Source organism: Triturus cristatus, chromosome 11, assembly GCF_964204655.1.
Source record: "Triturus cristatus chromosome 11, aTriCri1.1, whole genome shotgun sequence".
Taxonomy (NCBI): domain Eukaryota; kingdom Metazoa; phylum Chordata; class Amphibia; order Caudata; family Salamandridae; genus Triturus; species Triturus cristatus.
Genome location: NC_140594.1, coordinates 1006420812 through 1006441128, shown reverse-complemented (window position 1 = coordinate 1006441128; position 20317 = coordinate 1006420812). Strand labels below are relative to the sequence as shown.

At 43.3% G+C, this 20317-nt stretch overlaps 1 protein-coding gene across 1 annotated transcript in view; it reads left to right on the top strand.

The window, feature by feature from the left end:
- Positions 1–20317, top strand: part of SERPINI1 (serpin family I member 1) — a 136086-nt gene that overhangs the window by 86789 nt on the left and 28980 nt on the right. Inside the window, exons 5-7 of the mRNA XM_085635172.1 lie at positions 2921–3125; positions 10493–10590; positions 12318–12404. Coding sequence (XP_085491298.1) covers positions 2921–3125; positions 10493–10590; positions 12318–12404 — 390 coding nt within the window. The remainder of the gene's footprint in view (positions 1–2920; positions 3126–10492; positions 10591–12317; positions 12405–20317) is intronic.

The following is a 20317-nucleotide window of genomic DNA, read 5'->3' as shown; positions in this document are numbered from 1 at the left end:
GATAATGATTCTTTTTGGTACTGTATGTCCTGCGTCGGATTTGATGGGGTGTTGGCAAATGTTGATTTTCTTGGTGTTTACTATGGGAATATTTGGTATAGAAAGCATATTACGTTTCTCCAGTTATTTAATTTTCTGAGTCTAATTAATTTGCTAGTCACACTCTAATTGCAAGATATGGTTAGAATGTGTTATTTGTTACTCGGATTCCTTAGAATTATATATCGGATATAATAAGTGTATATTGTATCAAAGTCACCTTTTCTAACTGGTCACTCTGGATTTTTTACCTCCTTTTTTTGTTCTGGATCTTTTTTTGTTGTTGCTTATATTGGGAATCACTGTTCCCTGTGACACTGCCAGCCGGTGTCAAGAATGTGTATGGCCTGTCCAAAAAATGTAATTGTAAAATCTGTTTCACCCAATTTAACTGTGCATTGTGGCTGTTGTAAGTTGACGCAGGAAGTGCATGTAATTTAATTGTTGTACGCGGGCTACAGCATGTATGTACACCACCTGAATGTAGGACTAATCTGTGGCTACCAGGAGCACCACTGCGCTCTTCCTGGGCTGCAGGCCTAAAACATGCCAGAAAAGTGCCTCCTGTTCACTGAGCGTTCAGGTGTAGGGTTTACGCGCAAGCATTGACTAGTTCCTTGTCACACAAGTGTAATTAAAATTGGCCTGATTGAATGTTCGATTATGTTGGTTGTGGTTTTTCTGATGTCACCTTTTTTGTATCACAGTTACCCCTGACAAAGGGCTTTTTTCTCGAAATGCATTGGGTTTATACCACAAAGGTTACTTGTGATGAATGGTGAATAGCTACATGTTGCAGAAAAAAACCTGGAATAGCATTTCTTATTAACCTGGCTACTAGACTCGCTGTGTTTTGTACAAGCACTGAAGAAAACATTGAAAAATGAAGTGAATTTAAAAAAAAAATTATTTAGAAAAAATGTATAAATCGGTCTAAGACTCGTTGGTTACATTGGCCTGTGCCTAACTGTTGTGCATCTTGGGTCTGGTGCGCTTTTGGGCACCTGCTAGTGACATTTCGTAAGACCTATAGTTGCGTTTTTCGTTCAGTCAACCCACAGTATGCCGCCTTTGCTCCAGGACTGGGTGCTCCATATATAAAATGTACATTGGAACTTGTACGTCCTGAGAGTGAGCAGTTATCCAAAAGCTGTTTTAATTGTGTAGGTACAGCTGTATTTTCAATGAACAGATATCCTTATCTTATACCAAAGCCTGGAAAAATAATCTCATCTCCTGTTCTCCTCATCCTATTTTGATCTTTCTTTAAAAATATTTTTTTGTATTTCTAGGACTGGTGAATTTCAGTTTTTGTTTTTCTTTTTTCGAAGTTTAAAATGATATTTAACCAACATTTTCACTAAACTTTAACTTTTGTGTGGAGGGGGGTTCCTGTGAAAGCTATTTTATTTTTATGTGTGTATATCTATCTCTCCTTTTCTTATTCGATTTTCTGGACCCAGGAATCAAAAAGACACGGACTCCTTATTTGGTGCTGATATTAGTTTATTTTTCCATGACGCGTTTCAACCCACCAGGGGCCTTAATCACTTCACATGACATGCTATATTTTTCCTCCCCGTTTTTAAAGTGACAAGTGCATGATTAATTCATGAATATAGAAAACAGACTACCTGTCTGCACTCTAATATTGTACTGCATATTAACAATCCTAATACCTTATTTATTTTTTGGCTGATTCCTAAAATTTAAAATTTTATAAATATCCAAGGTTCTTAAAAAAAACAAGAACTATGTGCAAAAATACGCAATTTCTCTGTATAAATACATTGTTTGCAAAACACAATTCGGCTTCTAGACTTTGCTCTTGGGTCCGACGCATAACATTTTCTAAAACATGTGCATTATTTTATATATATATATATATATATATATATATATATATATATATATATATATATATATATATATATATATATATATTTTTTTTTTTACCTACTGTGTATCCTCTGTTATAGCTTCCTTACTTTAACCCCTTCCCCGCTCATGACGGAACCACTCCGTCATGAGCCACGGTTGCGCTGTGCTCATGACGGAGTGGTTCCGTCATGCTGTGGCCGTTGGCGGCCGCTCCACCCACGCGGCGCTAATTCCCCCCACCTGTGCGGGCAATTAGCGCAGTGGGCGGAGACGTGACGGAACCACTCGTCACGAGCACAGCTCAACCGTGGCTCGTGACGGAGTGGTTCCGTCATGAGCACAGCGCCACCGCGCTGCCCCCAAACCCCCCCCCCCCCCACCCCCTCCCCCAGCGCTGCGGCGGAATTCCTGCCGCAGCCAAGGGGTTAAGGAAAAAAACTACAATGTTACAATACTTCAATTTCAAGCCTACAGCTGCAATGATAAAGCAGTGTGCAATTTTCCAACAGAAATAATTTAAGATGGTGTGAGATATCCATTTGCTTGTTTTCCAGCGAGATCTTTTATGTACGAGATCACAAAAGCAATTGATTGCATGGCTTTTATCTGTGGATTTTGTTTACAGTAGGTTCATTTCTGGAGCAAAATTTGAGGTCGCAAATACAGTCCTTGTTTAAAAGATTTACTTTGTTTTGACTACGGAAGGTTAATCAAATCGGTTTCTAAAAACTAGTGTAATTTTCTGTGTAGAGTTGTACGTTTTCGAAGATTTCTTTTTGTATTTGCCTATCAATGTGGGTATAAAAAATGTGTTCCCTCTTCATTTGGTAGCAGAAATAGAAAGTTCAATTTGTTTATTGAAACCTATATACGGTATCCTGTAAAGTGTTTATAGAATGGAGAGAACAGACAAATTAAAAATTGGCGAATGACAGGATGGGGCAGATCACCTCTTCATGTGAATGATCTTGCGTTCAAATATTCATAAATCTTGTTTCAGGGGAGTTCAGTGATGGATCCAATGATGCAGGAGGAACTTTTCAAGTTCTGGAAATACCATATGAAGGTGATAAGATGAGCATGATGATCGTCCTTTCCAGGCAGGAAGTGCCACTGGCCAAATTAGAACCACTTATTAAAGGGCCACAGATTCGAGAATGGGCCGGCGCGGTAAAGAAACAGAAAGTGGAAGTTTATGTTCCAAGGTAATAGTATTGTTTCAAATCTTATAGTCAAAAGCCCGTTTTTGTACTCCTTTATGCTTTCTTTGGCAATTAAGACTGTTTTAATGTTAGACTAATAACGGACATGTGAGTATTACAACACTAATACTATGATCTTCAAAAAAAGTAAACTCCGTAAAGGAGTGCTTATGTTATATTGAACAATTTTCAAAATTTAGCCTGCTATAGAGAATAAAGTTTCATCTACCGTCTTATGCATGCAATGAACTGCCTCTTGAAGACAAACCTACGTCATGGCTGATAAAAAAAAGAAATAAAAAAAAGTTTAGAATTCTAGTTCTGGGCTGACATACACCTGCTCCAACTTCAATGTTTTTTTTTTTTTTTCATTTTTTGTGGGGGGGGGGGGGGGGGGGGGCAGATTATTTATTTCTTTATTTATATATATATATATATATATATATATATATATATATATATTATCCAAATAAACCCTGAATGTGTAATTTACACTGATTTTTAACAATGGCACCCTTCCCCTGCTCACTGGCATTTGCACTTTATTTATACATTGCCCACTTTTGGCTTAAAACCAGCAGCCTTTATAGAGTTCAGATGTTTGAGACCCAAGCAAAAAATGCACCGTATGAGCTGTCATGGCCATCAGAGGCTGGCTTTTTCCGTTTTGGAAACTCCCCATCGGAAAGAGCCTGTTTTCGGCTTGAATTCCCAAAGTTTTCCAGGGCTATCCCTTTTACCAAACATTAAACAAGCAAAAGCTTTCTAAGGCATAAGACCCACACTCCCTGTTGTACCCTGGAATCTGGTGTTAAACTTGGAGACCTTCTTTACATATAGAGTACTCTAGACTGCTGGAAACTCCACCCAGGTAAATGACAAACTCCTTTAATTACGAAATGCTAGTGCATGGCTCATGCTGATATGGCTTAATACCCGGCCAGAATGTCATCCCTATATACCCTTTTCCCCCAAAGGCGACACCGACATACTTTAACTGCCTATTTCCCGGGTTACTATAAGCTTGCATTGTTTTTGTTTTCCTACTAATTCAGTTAATCACATTTCAATACTACATGTCAATAAGTTGCTGGTGTTTCAAAGTTGCAGTATTGGAGTTAACAAAGTTAATTATCTGTTCTCATACTAGTGCCTTCAGTTATTTTTGCCATACTCTTTAAATGTCCGTAAGGTAGGCGTACGTTTATGCCCTTCCTTCCATCATGCATGTACCCAGTTTTCCTATTTAATCCACGACTGTGCAGGGTTTCTGCTCCTTATGTTCTTTCCCTCTCAAGTCTTTGCTCAAGTGGTGCTTCTTGAGTTTGTGTAAAGTAATGCTTCTTAGGGCAGGTAGCATTAGGGCCGTCTCCAGTTTGGAGCGCCCAAGAAATCGGCACCAAGAAGTGCAAGTTTATGCACCTGCCGGTCATTCAGCCTCCCTATAGCAGTAGTGAGACTCACAAAAGGAAAGGCCCTGCCTAGAAACTTCGGTACCTGAACAAGAGGATGTGGCCTAACGGCTAGAATGGTCGACCTCTATGCTGGTGGAACTGGGTTTGAGTCTCGGCAGGGACGCTCAACATCCTGTGGTTCTGGGCAAATCACTTAATCTACCTGTGCTGAACAAAATTGTCTGTCTGTAAGGCAACTGGTGCTCATGTAAAGCGCTCGGATACCTTCAGGTCGAGTTTCCACTAAATACAACTCCCTAAAAATAGACACTGAAGTCCCACACCTCGCGCTTAACATCCACCAAACCTGCTGTGCAAGAACAAGTAATCAGTAGCCCCATCCTAAGAAGGCCCTCATTGAATTTCTAAGCAGGGAAAGATGAAAGATGGCATGGGACCTCCCATGATCATCCACCTCATTTGGGCGATGATCCCATGATCATCCACCCATGATCCCATGATCATCCACCTCATTTGGGCGATGATCCCATGATCATCCACCCATGATCCCATGATCATCCACCTCATTTGGGCGATGATCCCATGATCATCCACCTCATTTGGGCGATGATCCCATGATCATCCACCTCATTTGGGCGATGATCCCATGATCATCCACCCATGATCCCATGATCATCCACCTCATTTGGGCGATGATCCCATGATCATCCACCTCATTTGGGCGATGAATAAGGAGGCCATTTAGTTTGCTTCATTGTCTTTGTCCAGTCACTAAATCTCTTATGTGCTAACTTTACACGGCAAAACATACGACCCATCAGATAAATTTACTTTTATGCCAATTTGATTGAAGAAAGTGGTGCCTTTACGTTGGCATGTTTAATGAATGAAAGTATGCAAATACAGCTCAAGAATTTGTCAACTCAGTTTCTCCATTGTTTGTGAATGTACCAGATGGCCAGACATTTTCATTTCTGTTCCAGGACCTAGAAATTCGCCTTCTTAGGGACCGAAGTGTATTCACTACGAGAGAGGTTACAATTTTTGAGGCAGTCTGTGTTACAGAAAGTGTATCGGACCCTGCATGCAGCCACCTAGTTATCTATTGGTAGTTTTGACAAGTGACGATGTACCATCTTCTGGATAAAAAGTATTTCTATGGCTGTCTTGAGATTGAGGCAGATCAACAAAGAATTCTGTGGGAATGGTGCTGATGCAAGGGTGTGAAGCAAGATGCAGGGCTTGTAACTTAACAGATCATTGTTTATGTGATCTGTAACATTTATAGCCAAAGTATGATGTAACCCTGCACATTTTTGTACAAGGGTCTCGAAGCATTGGGCAGCTAGTGCTTGTGCATTTATTATACCCATGTAGCACTTGCTGTGGTATCCTGGTTCTCACAAAGGTGATGCCTATTCTAGAGCAGAACAAGAAACTCCGATTTGGTCCAATAATGATGCCGCAGTGTAGCATGTGCTTGATGTGGGTATTGGCCCGATCGGTGATGCTGAAAAATCCGACTCCGAGAAGTCCTGCGAAAACAGTACATGACCAGATATTTCTTCTTATTGCTCAATCAATGCGTTTGTGTACATGCACGAAAGAAATCGGTGCTTTTTGTATGGACTCTAAATGCCCCCCGCCCCCCCACCTCACAGAGCTGCTGCTTGTGAAGTGCAGGCTACAATGTAAGTGGACTATCACATGTCCAAAATACTGCACACTCCAAGTTCATAATGGGCAAGCGCTATCCAAAAGGTTCTTTCCAATTTTGGGCGTGTTTTTTTTTTTTTTTTTTTTTTTTTAAGTTTCGGGCAGGCATTTAATGCCCTTGAGGTGACTTTTGTGAAGACCCTGGTTTCCAAAATGCACAAATGAAATTACCACTTAAAGATTGATGCTAACCCCAGATGTCCCTGCACTGCCTCAAATGTGCGGAGTCTTTTGTGCGGACAGAAAATGAGACTCGTGACTGACTTGAACCACAGAATTCAGCAAAGAAAAAGCAAGTAACATTAATGGCTTGAGTTTCTCAAATATACCAGGAATCCCATGACCTTTTTCAACAACTACTAATGAAGGAACTATTGAGAAATCAGGAAGAGGTGTGGATTTCCAAGACTTGTCTTAAAGTCATAGCTGTGTCGGACTCTGTATTCTTGTAGGTTTTGAACAAATAATTTTTTTGAGCAAAATCCTGAAAGCAGTATCCTAGAAAACCCCACCCAGTCGATGCGAAAATTGTGCTTTCCAAATACCTGTATTCCCAGTATGGCAGAAGAATTAGGAGGCGCAATCAAAAGAAATGGAGAGTTCTGAGCTGATTTTTAGTGGCCTGACCATGATTTAAGAAAATAGCCAGGCTTTGCAACGAGTGTCCTCATTTATTTGTCATTTTTCGACAAAATAGTTCAAGATTTTTCGACCCTAAAAATGTCCTATAATAATTCAGACGCCTTGGAATACCTAATGGAAAACCTTATTCCATTCATCAGCAGCCCACTACACTGACCCTTAACCAGGATCTCTTTTTGATTTGAGAATGCAGTGTTTTCAATCTGGAGATGTCACACATCTCCCTTAAGAGCAGTTGTTCCCATTTTCCTTCTGTCTCATTAAAAGAATTGCTGGTCTGGGATTATGCAACTACTGAAATACCTCCAGTAAGGTAAAATCAGTTTATTGCACAGATTAACTTGTGGAGTTGCTGCATTGTTTTAATGTGGAGAATGCCATCAAAATGACCTGCATGCACCTGGTCAGAGGGAGGAAAGACGCCTCGATGGCTTTCAAAAGACAGCTCAGCTACGTTGCATTTCCTACCATCACATAATGGTCAGCCCAGATCTTTAAGATACATTGCTACTAAAACCAGCTTAAGACCGGTTCGTCTTAAGGCAACACTGCACCGGTTCAGCAGTTGAAATCCTTCAGTCGTTGAACAAGTATCATGATTAAAATCCCCAAGACCAGCTTGCACTGGATGTAGGGTAATGTTTTCCTGACATGGCAGAGCATGTGTAAGTCCATTGCTTTCATCCTTTAACCTTTAAATCTCAGGGTAGGGTGTCTACTAAGCTGAATTCCTTTGTGGCTAAAAATAGGGCGATGTCTCTTGAGTACTTGTGTTTACCTCTAACTAAAGCCGGCACCCACATAAGTCATTCTGTTGTCCCTTAATTTGCTGTCGAGACCAGGATCATCGGAGGCGGGTGTGCCAAAATAGTCCGTATCCAGATTAAAGCAAGGTTCAGCAAATCAGTGGAGTAATGCCACCCTGGAAACTTATCGGTTACACGCACTAGTGAATGTAGAGGCTTAAGCCTATGCAAAAATCTTACTCCCAAGAGCTTGAGGCATGGGTGGCTAAAGTTAATAATTTACAATTTTATCAAACTGGACTTGGACTGCATTCCTCCACCATTGACAATATTGTTGTCTTGCAATATGTGGCCTACAACGCTTCCCTTCCATCTAGGCTGCCTCGATTTGTGTGCTTTTTGGACTGTTACACCACTTTTGACAGCGAGGACTGCAATAAACTCTGGACAGAGTTGCCAGAATGGGGTATACCCACCATCCTACTTAAAGCAATCGCCTCACTGTACTCGGACAAGTGGGTCCATGTTAAGACCGGCACTGATAACTCTGCCACCAAACTAATTTTGACTACACGGGCCTAAAGCAACAGTGTGTTCTGGCCGCTATGTTTAATCTTCACTCCACAGACATAGGCTGCTCACTGGCTAATGTAAACGGATTCTACTGAAGATCGGCCCCGTCAGGCTTCCAATGACCCAATATGCTGATAACGTGCTCATTCGCGATCTCGCAAGAGTGGGCCTGCAGTGTGCTCCTAATGAACTGCTGGCCCTCAATACTGCGAACAAGTTGGTGGCTAATCCAGATAAAAACAAAAGTGATTATGATTTTTAGCTATAGCAAAAAGAGAAATTTAAGATGGGGCTCCAATACATTGATCTCCCAAACATCCAAGTATAATTATTTTAGCGTCCATGGAAACAGGCAAGTCAGGTGTACATCTTAAATACATCAGCTGGAAGACTCGGGCAGTCATATTTGCCTTATGCAGATTATACCATCAACTGCATTGTCCTCCAGCAGAGGCCATCTTGTGAGTTACTCAGGCGAAGTTGTTGTTCAACCTTTCCTATGGTCAACATACTTATTCTGTGGCATTTTCTCCAATAATGGATAAGTCTCAATGCAGTGCCTTTAGGAGACTGTTCCACCTTCCAAAATAAATTTGCCGCTTGCTACTTTGCCTCGAGTTTGGCTTGAATGGGCAAGATTTTGAACGTAAGGCCACTTTCCTTAAGTACTACTACGCCATACAACAAGCCAAACCAGATACCTTTAAAAAGCCACTTCAAATTATGTTTTTTAGCGTCTCGGACATCCCTTGGTCTTTGGTTCTGCATCTAGACGTTAACACAGGTATGCTGACAGCTTACTTTTCTTACTCGAGTTAATCTTGAGGAAACCGGTTGCTTGTGTCTTGAGAAAGGTCGACTTAGCAGCTGTACATACCATAACCTATGCAGCCTCAATTATAAAATTATATGGGGAAATGTGATTGCAACTGTACTTAGCACTAAGGAAGATCAGACCTAGTATTGGACCAGGGTGGGATAAGGTGGCCGATGATTAAGCATGCCGCCTTACATGGGCGAGACTACCTCATCAAATAACTTAACACTGAGTTAGTGTTCACCTAGGGTAACTGCACCTGAGCAGAGGGAGGGGTATAAAGGACCCTACTTCCTCGCTATGTAGGTCATGGCGTTTCTTTGTGGTGGTGTCTTATATGGAGGCTAATGCGGTGTTTGTAGCCTCCTTCTCGCTGCGTGTTAACAGACCATCAGAATAAACCCTTAATGAGGATTACCAGCTACATTACTTCCTTTTTATTTAACTGTAGGGTTTTAAATTATCCAATATGTATAGTGATTTTTTTTTTGTTTTTTTTTTTTGCAGTAAAAATGTAATCTCCTGGCTAAATTCAAATAATGGCCTGTATTGCAGATTACATGGGTTGCAATTCTGCAGTCTTTCCTTTAAATGTCATGAATAAAGTTTAATGCACATGCCCCGCTCATTTGAAGGTTTTAGAATACCTCTTTCCACTTCGCTAAAACATCCCTTCGCTCCTCCCTCTCATAGGGGGTTGAAGCCCGCACTCTGCGACTTGGTTCACAGTGCGAGAAGGTTACCCAATAATGAAGCATGCCACCTATGGGTGGGTGAGGGAAACGGTCCTTTAAAAGGGATTCCCACGCACTCCTCCCTTCTCAGTCTAGACTCATGGGTGCTTTTTTGTGTTGCCATGATTAAACTCTTAAACAACCTGGTGAGAAAAAGCAGCAGACCTTTACTGTGTGATAGATCAGAAATGTGTATGTAGCAAATCTAATTTGTTCAACTGTGCATTTTCTACCTCCAAAGTATAGAAATAGAAGGTAAACGTTGTATTTTATTGCAGAGTTTATTAATCCCAAAAATTCTAAAACCTAGGAGGGCATGCAGAATGATTTCTTGTGTAGTTGGTTATGGTACTGGTGACTAAAATCTGCACCCTACTAAAAGACCATGTTCCCAATCGGAATATTTGTGTATTTGTATTAAGTTTATAAAAACCCATAGCTTGGAAGTGGCCCAGGGTCACATATGATATCATCGCTCACTATTGACTTCTTAGCAAACCGCGCATTACATTGTGGATTTCCAGTTTTTTCCAACCTTGTAAGTATGGGCTCAAGATCCAGAAGGCAGATAGATGGATGCCCTTAAAGCCAGTGCTTGCTGGATGTGTCGCACATGACTAGAGCCATTCAGCAACTGTGTAAAGGGAATTTGTTAAAATCCGTAATGAAGTTTGTTGGCTTGAACTCTTTGCAGTTTTGCGTTCTTATCCATTTGCTTTGCTTTCAGGTTCAAAATAAAGCAACATATTGATTTGGAAGACCCATTGAAGCATTTGGGAATCGAAGAAGTATTTGGTCCAAATGCTGATCTCTCTGCTGTTTCAGGTTAGAATGTCACCTATTGATAGCACTCTATAATGATGTTGCACTGAAAGTTTTTTTTTTTTTTTTTTTTTTTTTTTTTTTTTTTCTGCTTGCTTGAATTTGAGAACACCACTGGGAAATCAATAAAATGCAGCTATTATAAAACCAGTCCTCAATATCTTCGGCCCCACTCGTGTATGATTCTTGCAGACACACGAATCTGCAATTACCCTGGAGTGTCTTGCCACATAAATAAGAAATGTAATCTGATAATCGGCTATGTCCAGAGTAAGACCTGCTGCTCAGTGTCTTCCCAAGTTTGCATCTTCTTGTTTCGACTGACATTTGATTTGGTCTTTGATTGCTTATACATTGGGTTGTCACACTGAATTGTCTGAGGTCTGGCGTTAGATCTTGTAAGCAGCAGGTTGCTATGGCACTTAACCAGAGGGGGGGATAGTACAACCTAACTTGCACGAGGCTACTTCCTTGTTCTTGCCCCACCACCTCCCCACTAACCCCAAAACACCAGGCTAAGGAACTTGGTGCAGGTTTTTTTCCCTGAGACTGTTGTTTCAAAGGGACCCTAACAGTTTCCCGCTTAATGCAGTTTGTTCTCCATATATCATTCTCCCGTCATTGCATAGACACCAAGATGAGGGAGAAGCATGTCTTCGTGGTGATTGCACACAGAGAGGAGAAACTCTATCCTTCAATATAACCCATGTGACACAACTTAAAAATGGGCAATTTTCTAGCCCAGGATTAAAAGACCTGCTGAACTTGTGTTCCGAATACACTGAAATCTGTAACCGTACATCATGATTCTGATTCTTAAGATTCTAAGCCTGCTTGAAAGAGCAGAATCTTCAAAGCTGACGCGGTGTGGACTGTGGCAACGTTTGGTATGTCACTTAATTGAAATATCCCAAAAGTTTCAGGATTAATCCTATACTGCATTTTCCCCGGACTTCTTAGGAGCTGGGTATTCTACCTGTTCAAGAAGTCAATGAAAACACCTGACAAAGCCATGTCAAAAACTAGTCCCAAATGGGTTTGTGAAATTTCTGTGTTCCTGAATCGTGCTTGCTCTCCTTCCATAAGAAACTTTGAGTCCTTGGCCTTATTGTTCAAGGAATAGAACTTTAGCGGCAAGTTCAATTTAACATTTCTTTTTTTTGTTGTTTTTTTGCTACAGTGTACTAGCATCCTTTTCTGAATTCTTTCATGGTAGATTTCTCAGAATCTATACTATTGCATTATAGTCCACTGACGAGGGATTTTCCTGTTAGTAGGCCCTGAGACAGAATCGGCCAAGTCTCAGAGGGCATGTTACGAGGGGCAAATGCCTTTTACAACTGGTATAGCCCAAGGTGGAAGGCCTACTAGAACATGCCACCAAATGAGGGTAGAATGTCAAATTAAGAAGTGAGAAACCGAGGCAAACGTTGATAAATTGAGCAGAAGGCTTCATAGCGCCCATTATCATCCGCGAGTCACCTCTTGTTTCAGTAGAGCTCTCAACATTCCCCGCTCTTGTATACGCCACATACAGTAAACTGATCTTCCTGTAGTCTGCAATCCCTAGTGCCGCTTTAGCTTTTTCAGCAGTTATGAAACTTTCACCAAGAAGCATACGTGTGATTTAATGCTGATTGACAACATAATTTAATAAATTGAGCCCCCTTTATCCAGTTGTGTACGACATTGTTTCCAATTTTGACATATTTTTGTTTTGTTCTATCCAGATATCAAGGATCTCTTTCTCGCCAAAGCAGTTCACAAAGCCTACCTGGAGGTCAATGAGGAAGGATCAGAAGCGGCTGCTGCATCGGGTAATAGATACGTTTATTAAAATTCTCTTTGGTCTACAAGTTTCGCCCTTCAGAGGGGTATTTTTTGCGATCATGGAAATTACCCATCTGCGTCTTATCCAAATCTGGTTACCAGTTCCTGGAGAGAAGTTCAGCTTGTGATACTAAAAAGCATAATGGTATTTCTCCAACCTTGAATCTTCTGTATGCTAATACATTTTTACTGTGGAATTTAAACTTGTTGATCCAATTCACTGTTAAACACTGCAGTATAAAACACATACACTTAAGTGTTGTAGCCTACTCGCCTCCTTATGTGAGCATAAGTGCAATAAATTAGGTAGGTTAGTTGTGTGTACGTTCGTAAAGGCCAGCATATCTTCTGCGTGGTGTTTGAAACATTTGGTGTGTTCCTTATGTTTTATATGTCTTTAGCTATTCCTACAGCATTCCGTATTTCAGAATTTCAGACTGCAACAGTTTTTCATCTGCGTCTAGAGAAGTGTCTAGTGGGGGCACCCCACACTGCTTCCCAAAATGCACAACAAAGGAAACCTCATGAATCCTCTACTGAAGAGTATGCAATGGTGAAAGTTTCCCAACTTAGAAGGGTCTGCAGACCCTACTCTGCTCACCTAGAAAAATGGCCTTCCACACAGCAACCTAGAATAGCTGAAAACAGTCTTTGCCCCAAAGATCTATTAAAGGGAGGTTTTGCGTTCTCGCCTAATCTCAAGCTGTTGTGTATGGTGTGAGGCTAGCATCCAATGCCACCTTTGCAAAGGTGATATGCTATTGGCATCCAGAATTCTAGACTTCTTCAGCACTTGGCCTTAATTGGTGCTTGGACAATGTAATGGATGTTCCTCAGACTCTCCCAGCATCCTTCTTGGCTTCCATCCCACTATTGGCCATAGCCTCAGGATGTTAACAGGGAATGGGCATGACACAAAGCCAGTACCCTTAACAGTTTTGTCAAAAAAGCAGAGAATTCAGTCATCTATCAATTACATTCTAGTTTTTACTATTGACTCGGCTAACATTGTATTGTTAGGCACAGTTTAATTTTAAACAAGGTTATAGCACAGGTAGAACATTAAAAGATACACATTTGCAAAGTTCCGTCACATGCTGTCCCACCCAAGTCAAACGACATCTACCATGTATAGTGTGCACATGGTTCTTCACCACTGCGCACAAACAGTTCCCTGATCTCCCTTACTTTTTTGTATCCACTCTGTACCTGATCTCTTCCACCTGTGTAACTGATAGCATTCCTTTTGTTATAGTATTCCCCTCACTTCTATTAATCAAATAATTTGACTTCTGGTTGGCATAGTTTGCCATGTCTCAACTGGCAGGAAACTTGTGTATAGATCATGGGAGTGTTAGGATGCCATGTCATACTCTTTATAACTTCCTAAGTGAGGTTGGAATTTGTAGGGATCGGAGTGAGGAGAGGTAGGAACGGAGTTGGGAGCAGTGATCACTTGCTTGGAGGGACCCCATGGCAATTCATCCATAAAGACTTTGCAAGGAGCAGATTAATCCCGTTGCCTCTGTGGTATGCAGGACATGGTGTCTTGCTCCTCCAGTAATTGCACATATTTGTTGGCTCAAAACATCCGCTGCATGTGGAGTGACCTCAAAGGGTAGAATCGACTGAACCCTACTAGTGTCATGAGAATATAGCAGCATGAGGCTTTGGCGAAGTGAGAGCAGTCATGTCTTCACCTAGCGTTTCCTACTTCCTCTCATGCATGCTACTAGGGCCCAAGGGTAGAAGGAATGGAGGAGAAGGAATTAAACTGCCCCTCTAACCCAAGCGTCTCCTCCTTCCCAACCAAGGTTTGTTGGCGCTGGGAGACTGGGGAGGAAGTTAAGAAGCCCCTACCACCCACTCTCAAAGCAACCAAAAATATAAGAACAAATGGATGTGCTGAGGGAGAGGTTCTGGGTGTAGTGAGGAGGCCCTTATTGTTTAAATCTTTAATTTTTTTGTTTAATAAAATTCCCAAAATATGGAAAGATAAATTAATGTGATATACAAGAATATACAGTAAGTGAGACTGGCATTAGTTGCAATGGGTGAGGGATACATAGTTTAAAGTTCTGGAAAAGGCTTACAATTAGATTCCTAATGAACATGTTATCAAGTCCTCATACATTTCTACCTGCATAGTTGACTAACAGCAACAAAGCCATAAGTGAGGGCCCATTTGGAGGCCGATGGCATAGCAGTACGTCAGCGTTGAAAGAAGGAAAGAAAACCGAAAATAAGGAGAAACAGCAATATAATTAGACCCCACATGGTTTTCTCCGGCTTCCCACCACCCCCATCAGCCACCAAAGAGATTAGAAATATGACCATATTGATGTGTACATATCCCATTAATGTTCACTGCGGTCCATGTGCAACTGAGGAGGGCCGGCATGATGTTACTGTTGCAACTGCAGTGTGCATCAACACATTCAGGCACCACTCCTTCCCCAGTCGCACCAGTCATCTGGTTCTCCTGTCCCGAGCTTGGTAGGTGGTCTTGTCGAAAGTCATGCAGTATAATATCCCAGTTGGCTGCAATAGGTATCTTGCATAGCCGCATATTATCCTCTGTGTAATGCAACTCTTTCAGCCTGGGCGCACACCAGCAGTGACTGCCACCATGACACTAATGGGGGCGGTTCAGGTGATTTCCCACACCTGGTGATTTAATTGTTTGGCTACTATCAATCCCAGGTCTAGGAATTGGGACATGACCCTTGAGTAGGCCTTTGATATGTGGTGCCTGTTGTCAATCCAAAGGTATTCAGTAACAAACAAGTTAAAATGCTTTTTTTTCTACAGTGGTTCAGTATATGGAGTGAATTTTAAGTAGTTGACCTTTTCATTTGAACTTAAGGATCATATAAATACCTAGATTAATAAATGTTCCTGTGAAGCGGTCTTGAAAAGGAGCTTCCTTTCTTGTGGGTCTGGCTGTAAAATAGGTTATTTCGCACAACACGTCTGACTGTTAAGAGTAGTCTTAATTATCTGGAGCCAATCCCACTGGCTGTGACTGAATTGTTTAGTGCATGTAATTAAAGCCTTGTATTTTTTAATTTGAGTTTATCCAGAATTTAGCCAGAGAAAAAGCCACTTTTTTCCCGGCCTTAGCAATTTTCTAATTAACCAGCTGGAGTAGGAACTCCTACGTTTTCAAAGTTTACAGGCATGCCTTTGAGTGGTTCCTGTGTTCACACTGTGTATTTAATTTCACAGTTGAACATATGTCATCCCTATTCGCTGGACTTTGGGTTCTTGGTGCTCTCTCTCTCCAGTTTGCCCACTGGCACTGTTTATGTCAAGTGGCCCTGTGCTACTGCCTCCCGCAAAAGTTTGGTTTGCCTCTCATGTAGGATGGGCAAGCCCCAAGAGGAGGGCAGAAGCCAGCCTGTAAATCTAGAGAGGAAAAACACGTGTTCTGTTGTATTGTGAGTCTGTTGTTGAGTCGCCTGACATGCAGGAAAGAGGACTAATCGAGTCCCTTCTCAGTGAGAGGCCCAGATGCAAGCTAAGCCTCACCACTGAAGGAAAATATATAAGCTCTGGAGGCATTACAGCTGGCTCAGATTGGCTTCTTTTGTCAGGTGGTTCCCTGGCAATATCAGAATATTTCAGAGTGCCCCTTCCAGTCTTTGCCATTACCAAGAAGCACTGAGCAGTCTTTTATATCTAACCTCTTCCACTATAGAAACCTCAAGACCTTCACCCTTGCTCAGTCCCTTGGAAGCCATCTCAATAGCCAAGGCCCCCCCCTCATCCCCATCAGCCTGCTTATACTAAAATCAACCCTGGGGTGCTTGCCATGGAACGCTGCAATACATTATGGTACACATTACCAGTGTACATAGTTAGTGCTTTCACAAATCATTGCCTTTCCCCAAAGATGACAGAAAATATTTATCCGAGAATTATTTTCAAATCTCACAACATAGTGGTAATCCCCAGTGCCATTGTCTGTGTTCTGTACTGGCTGTTACTTAACTTAATCTGTAGGAGAGAGTAATGTGCATAGAAATATATAGCCATTCATGTTGATGGTATATCTGACACCAGTATACACTGATTTGGCAAAATGTCATGCACTGCTGATGACGTCACGTATTACATCATTCATGACATGGTCAGTGACTTCACTGATGACATCATCCAGTGACTGTGTTTGTGTAAAGTTTAATTTTGATATATCTATATACCAAGCTGTATTGAGGAATGAGTGGGTGTATAAGTGTCTGTATGGAGGATTTAGTAGGTACGTGACTGACTGCATAAGTGAGTGATTAAATGTGTCTTACTGAATGCATGGGTTAGTGACTAAACTGTGTGAAAGTCTATCAGTCTGTCTGAGGTGTAAGCTGCTGTATGGGTTGTGAGTAGCTGCAGGAGTGTCTATATGGGTTATTGGTTGTTTGCCTGAGTATTTGTATGGCTGCGTGTGAGTGTGTGAGTGTGTGTGTGTGTGTGTGTGCAAGTGGAAACAGGTGTGTGTGTGTGTGTGTGTGTGTAAGAGTGCAAGTGGAAACAGCTGTGTGTGTGTGTGTGTGTGTGTAAGAGTGCAAGTGGAAACAGGTGTGTGTGTGTGTAAGAGTGCAAATGGAAACAGGTGTGTGTGTAAGAGTGCAAGTGGAAACGTGTGTGTGTGTGTGTAAGAGTGCAAGTGGAAACAGGTGTGTGTGTGTAAGAGTGCAAGTGGAAACAGGTGTGTGTGTAAGAGTGCAAATGGAAACAGGTGTGTGTGTGTGTGTGTAAGAGTGCAAGTGGAAACAGGTGTGTGTGTGTAAGTGTAAGAGTGCAAGTGGAAACAGCTGTGTGTGTGTGTGTGTGTAAGTGTAAGAGTGCAAGTGGAAACAGCTGTGTGTGTGTGTGTAAGAGTGCAAGTGGAAACAGGTGTGTGTGTGTGTGTGTGTGTGTAAGAGTGCAAGTGGAAACAGGTGTGTGTGTGTAAGTGTAAGAGTGCGTGTGTGTAAGAGTGCAAGTGGAAACAGCTGTCTGGGTGTGTGTGTGTGTGAGTGCAAGTGGAAACAGCTGTGTGCGTGTGTGTGTGTGTGTGTGTGTAAGAGTGCAAGTGGAAACAGGTGTGTGTGTGTGTGTGTAAGAGTGCAAGTGGAAACAGGTGTGTGTAAGTGAAAGAGTGCGCGTGTGTGTGTGTGTGTGTGTGTAAGTGTAAGAGTGCGTGTGTGTAAGAGTGCAAGTGGAAACAGCTGTCTGGGTGTGTGTGTGTAAGAGTGCAAGTGGAAACAGCTGTCTGCGTGTGTGTGTGTGAGTGCAAGTAGAAACAGCTGTATGGGTGGGTGTGTGTGTGTGTGTAAGAGTGCAAGTGGAAACAGCTGTGTGCGTGTGTGTGTAAGAGTGCAAGTGGAAACAGGTGTGTGTGTGTAAGTGTGCAAGTGGAAACAGGTGTGTGTGTGTGTGTAAGAGTGCAAGTGGAAACAGGTGTGTGTGTGTGTAAGAGTGCAAGTGGAAACAGGTGTGTGTAAGTGAAAGAGTGCGCGTGTGTGTGTGTGTGTGTGTGTAAGTGTAAGAGTGCAAGTGGAAACAGGTGTGTGTGTGTAAGAGTGCAAGTGGAAACAGGTGTGTGTGTGTGTAAGTGTAAGAGCGCGCGTGTGTGTGTGTGTGTGTGTAAGTGTTGGACCCGGCCTCGTGGCGTGGTCCTTAACCCCCTGGATTGTGCCGTTCCCCGCCCCGGCCTTCACGGGCCACCCGTCTGAACTGCACCAAGACCCTTCACCCGGAGCTGCACGTGGTCGCATACTCCTCGTGGCTCCGCCATCTTGTTGGCATCCACGTCACACCGTGCCCCAGCCGGCGCGACCCCGCTCAACCCAGCCTCGACCCCAGCGAAGCCCCGCCATCGAGGCACCACGAACTAGCCAGGGGGTGCCGCAGGAACCATTCATCGCCCCCGGCGGAGGACAGTATCGATGGGACCCCCAACTGTCCTCCCCTCTCGAGGTGTGATCGCCCGGCAACTCCCATGGGCCTGGCGCCTCTCCTGCTGGGCGTCTGGCCACCTCCACCCGGCCACTCCGCCCCCTCGGGCGCATAGGTCCGGACATCAAAGGGCTCCAGACCTATATCTGGGGCGACCCCACCACAGCTCGGCAGTTGTATCCCGGAGTCGAGAGCCCTGCTGATTGAATCACGGCTGACCCTACGGAGAAGAACTCTTGTCGGAACCATCACGAGCCCTGCTGACTGCGTCGCGGCTCCTTCCTGTGAACCCTTTCTGAACCACCTGGAACATCGGAGCCCTGCTGACGCTGTCGCGGCCCAACCTCGCTGAAGCCTCCCTCGGAGCCCTGCTGACGACGTCGCGGCTCGAGCTGAGCAGAAACCATCTTGAGAGCCCTGCTGATTGGATCGCGGCTCTCCACGAACTGTACGCCAGAGCCCTGCTGACGCCGTCGCGGCTCGACCCCTCCGAGATCGGAGGTCCTCCAGCTTGAGGATAAGAACTGGGCCCCAGGTACCCTCGTACCGCATTCCTGCCAAAGACTGTCCCGCTACCCCGACCCTTCCAAAGAGACACTGAGACTTTTGGTGGATCCCTCGATCCCTTCGTGTAAATATTGCCCTCGTAACCCTTTTATTGCTGATAAAGAATTGCTTGTCACAAGACAACCTCCTTGAGTCCTGTGTGGTGGTGTTACTGTGCTAGTACGTGATAGGAGAAGGATCTCTCAGGAGACTTCTCGGCAGCGCTCGGCTACTTCGTGCAGTGTGAGGGCCCCCCCTTGGTGGTCGCACCGACTCCTCGGGGTCCGCCTTCCAACAGTAAGTGTAAGAGTGCGTGTGTGTAAGAGTGCAAGTGGAAACAGCTGTCTGTGTGTGTGTGCAAGTGGAAACAGCTGTCTGTGTGTGTGTAAGAGTGCAAGTGGAAACAGCTGTATGGGTGTGTGTGTGTGTGTAAGAGTGCAAGTGGAAACAGCTGTATGGGTGGGTGTGTGTGTGTAAGAGTGTAAGTGAAAACAGCTGTATGGGTGGGTGTGTGTGTGTGTGCGTGAGTGCAAGTGGAAACAGGTGTGTGTGTGTGTGTGTAAGTGTAAGAGTGCGTGTGTGTAAGAGTGCAAGTGGAAACAGCTGTCTGGGTGTGTGTGCAAGTGGAAACAGCTGTCTGGGTGTGTGTGAGTGCAAGTGGAAACAGCTGTATGGGTGTGTGTGTGTGTGTAAGAGTGCAAGTGGAAACAGGTGTGTGTGTGTGTGTGTGTGAGTGCAAGTGGAAACAGCTGTCTGGGTGTGTGTGTGTGTGTGTGAAAGTGGAAACAGCTGTATGTGTGTGTGTGTGTGTGTGTGTGTGTGTAAGAGTGCAAGTGGAAACAGCTGTATGGGTGTGTGTGTGTAAGAGTGCAAGTGGAAACAGCTGTGTGTGTGTGTGTGTAAGAGTGCAAGTGGAAACAGCTGTATGTATGTGTGTGTGTGTGTGTAAGAGTGCAAGTGGAAACAGCTGTATGTATGTGTGTGTGTAAGAGTGCAAGTGGAAACAGCTGTATGTGTGTGTGTGTAAGAGTGCAAGTGGAAACAGCTGTATGTGTGTGTGTGTGTGTAAGAGTGCAAGTGGAAACAGCTGTATGGGTGTGTGTAAGAGTACAAGTGGAAACAGCTGTGTGGGTGTGTGTGTGTGAGTGCAAGTGGAAACAGGTGTGTGCGTGTGTGTGTAAGTGTAAGAGTGCGTGTGTGTAAGAGTGCAAGTGGAAACAGCTGTCTGGGTGTGTGTGTGTAAGAGTGCAAGTGGAAACAGCTGTCTGGGTGTGTGTGTGTGAGTGCAAGTGGAAACAGCTGTATGGGTGTGTGTGTGTGAGTGCAAGTGGAAACAGCTGTATGGGTGTGTGTGTGTAAGAGTGCAAGTGGAAACAGCTGTATGTGTGTGTGTGTGTAAGAGTGCAAGTGGAAA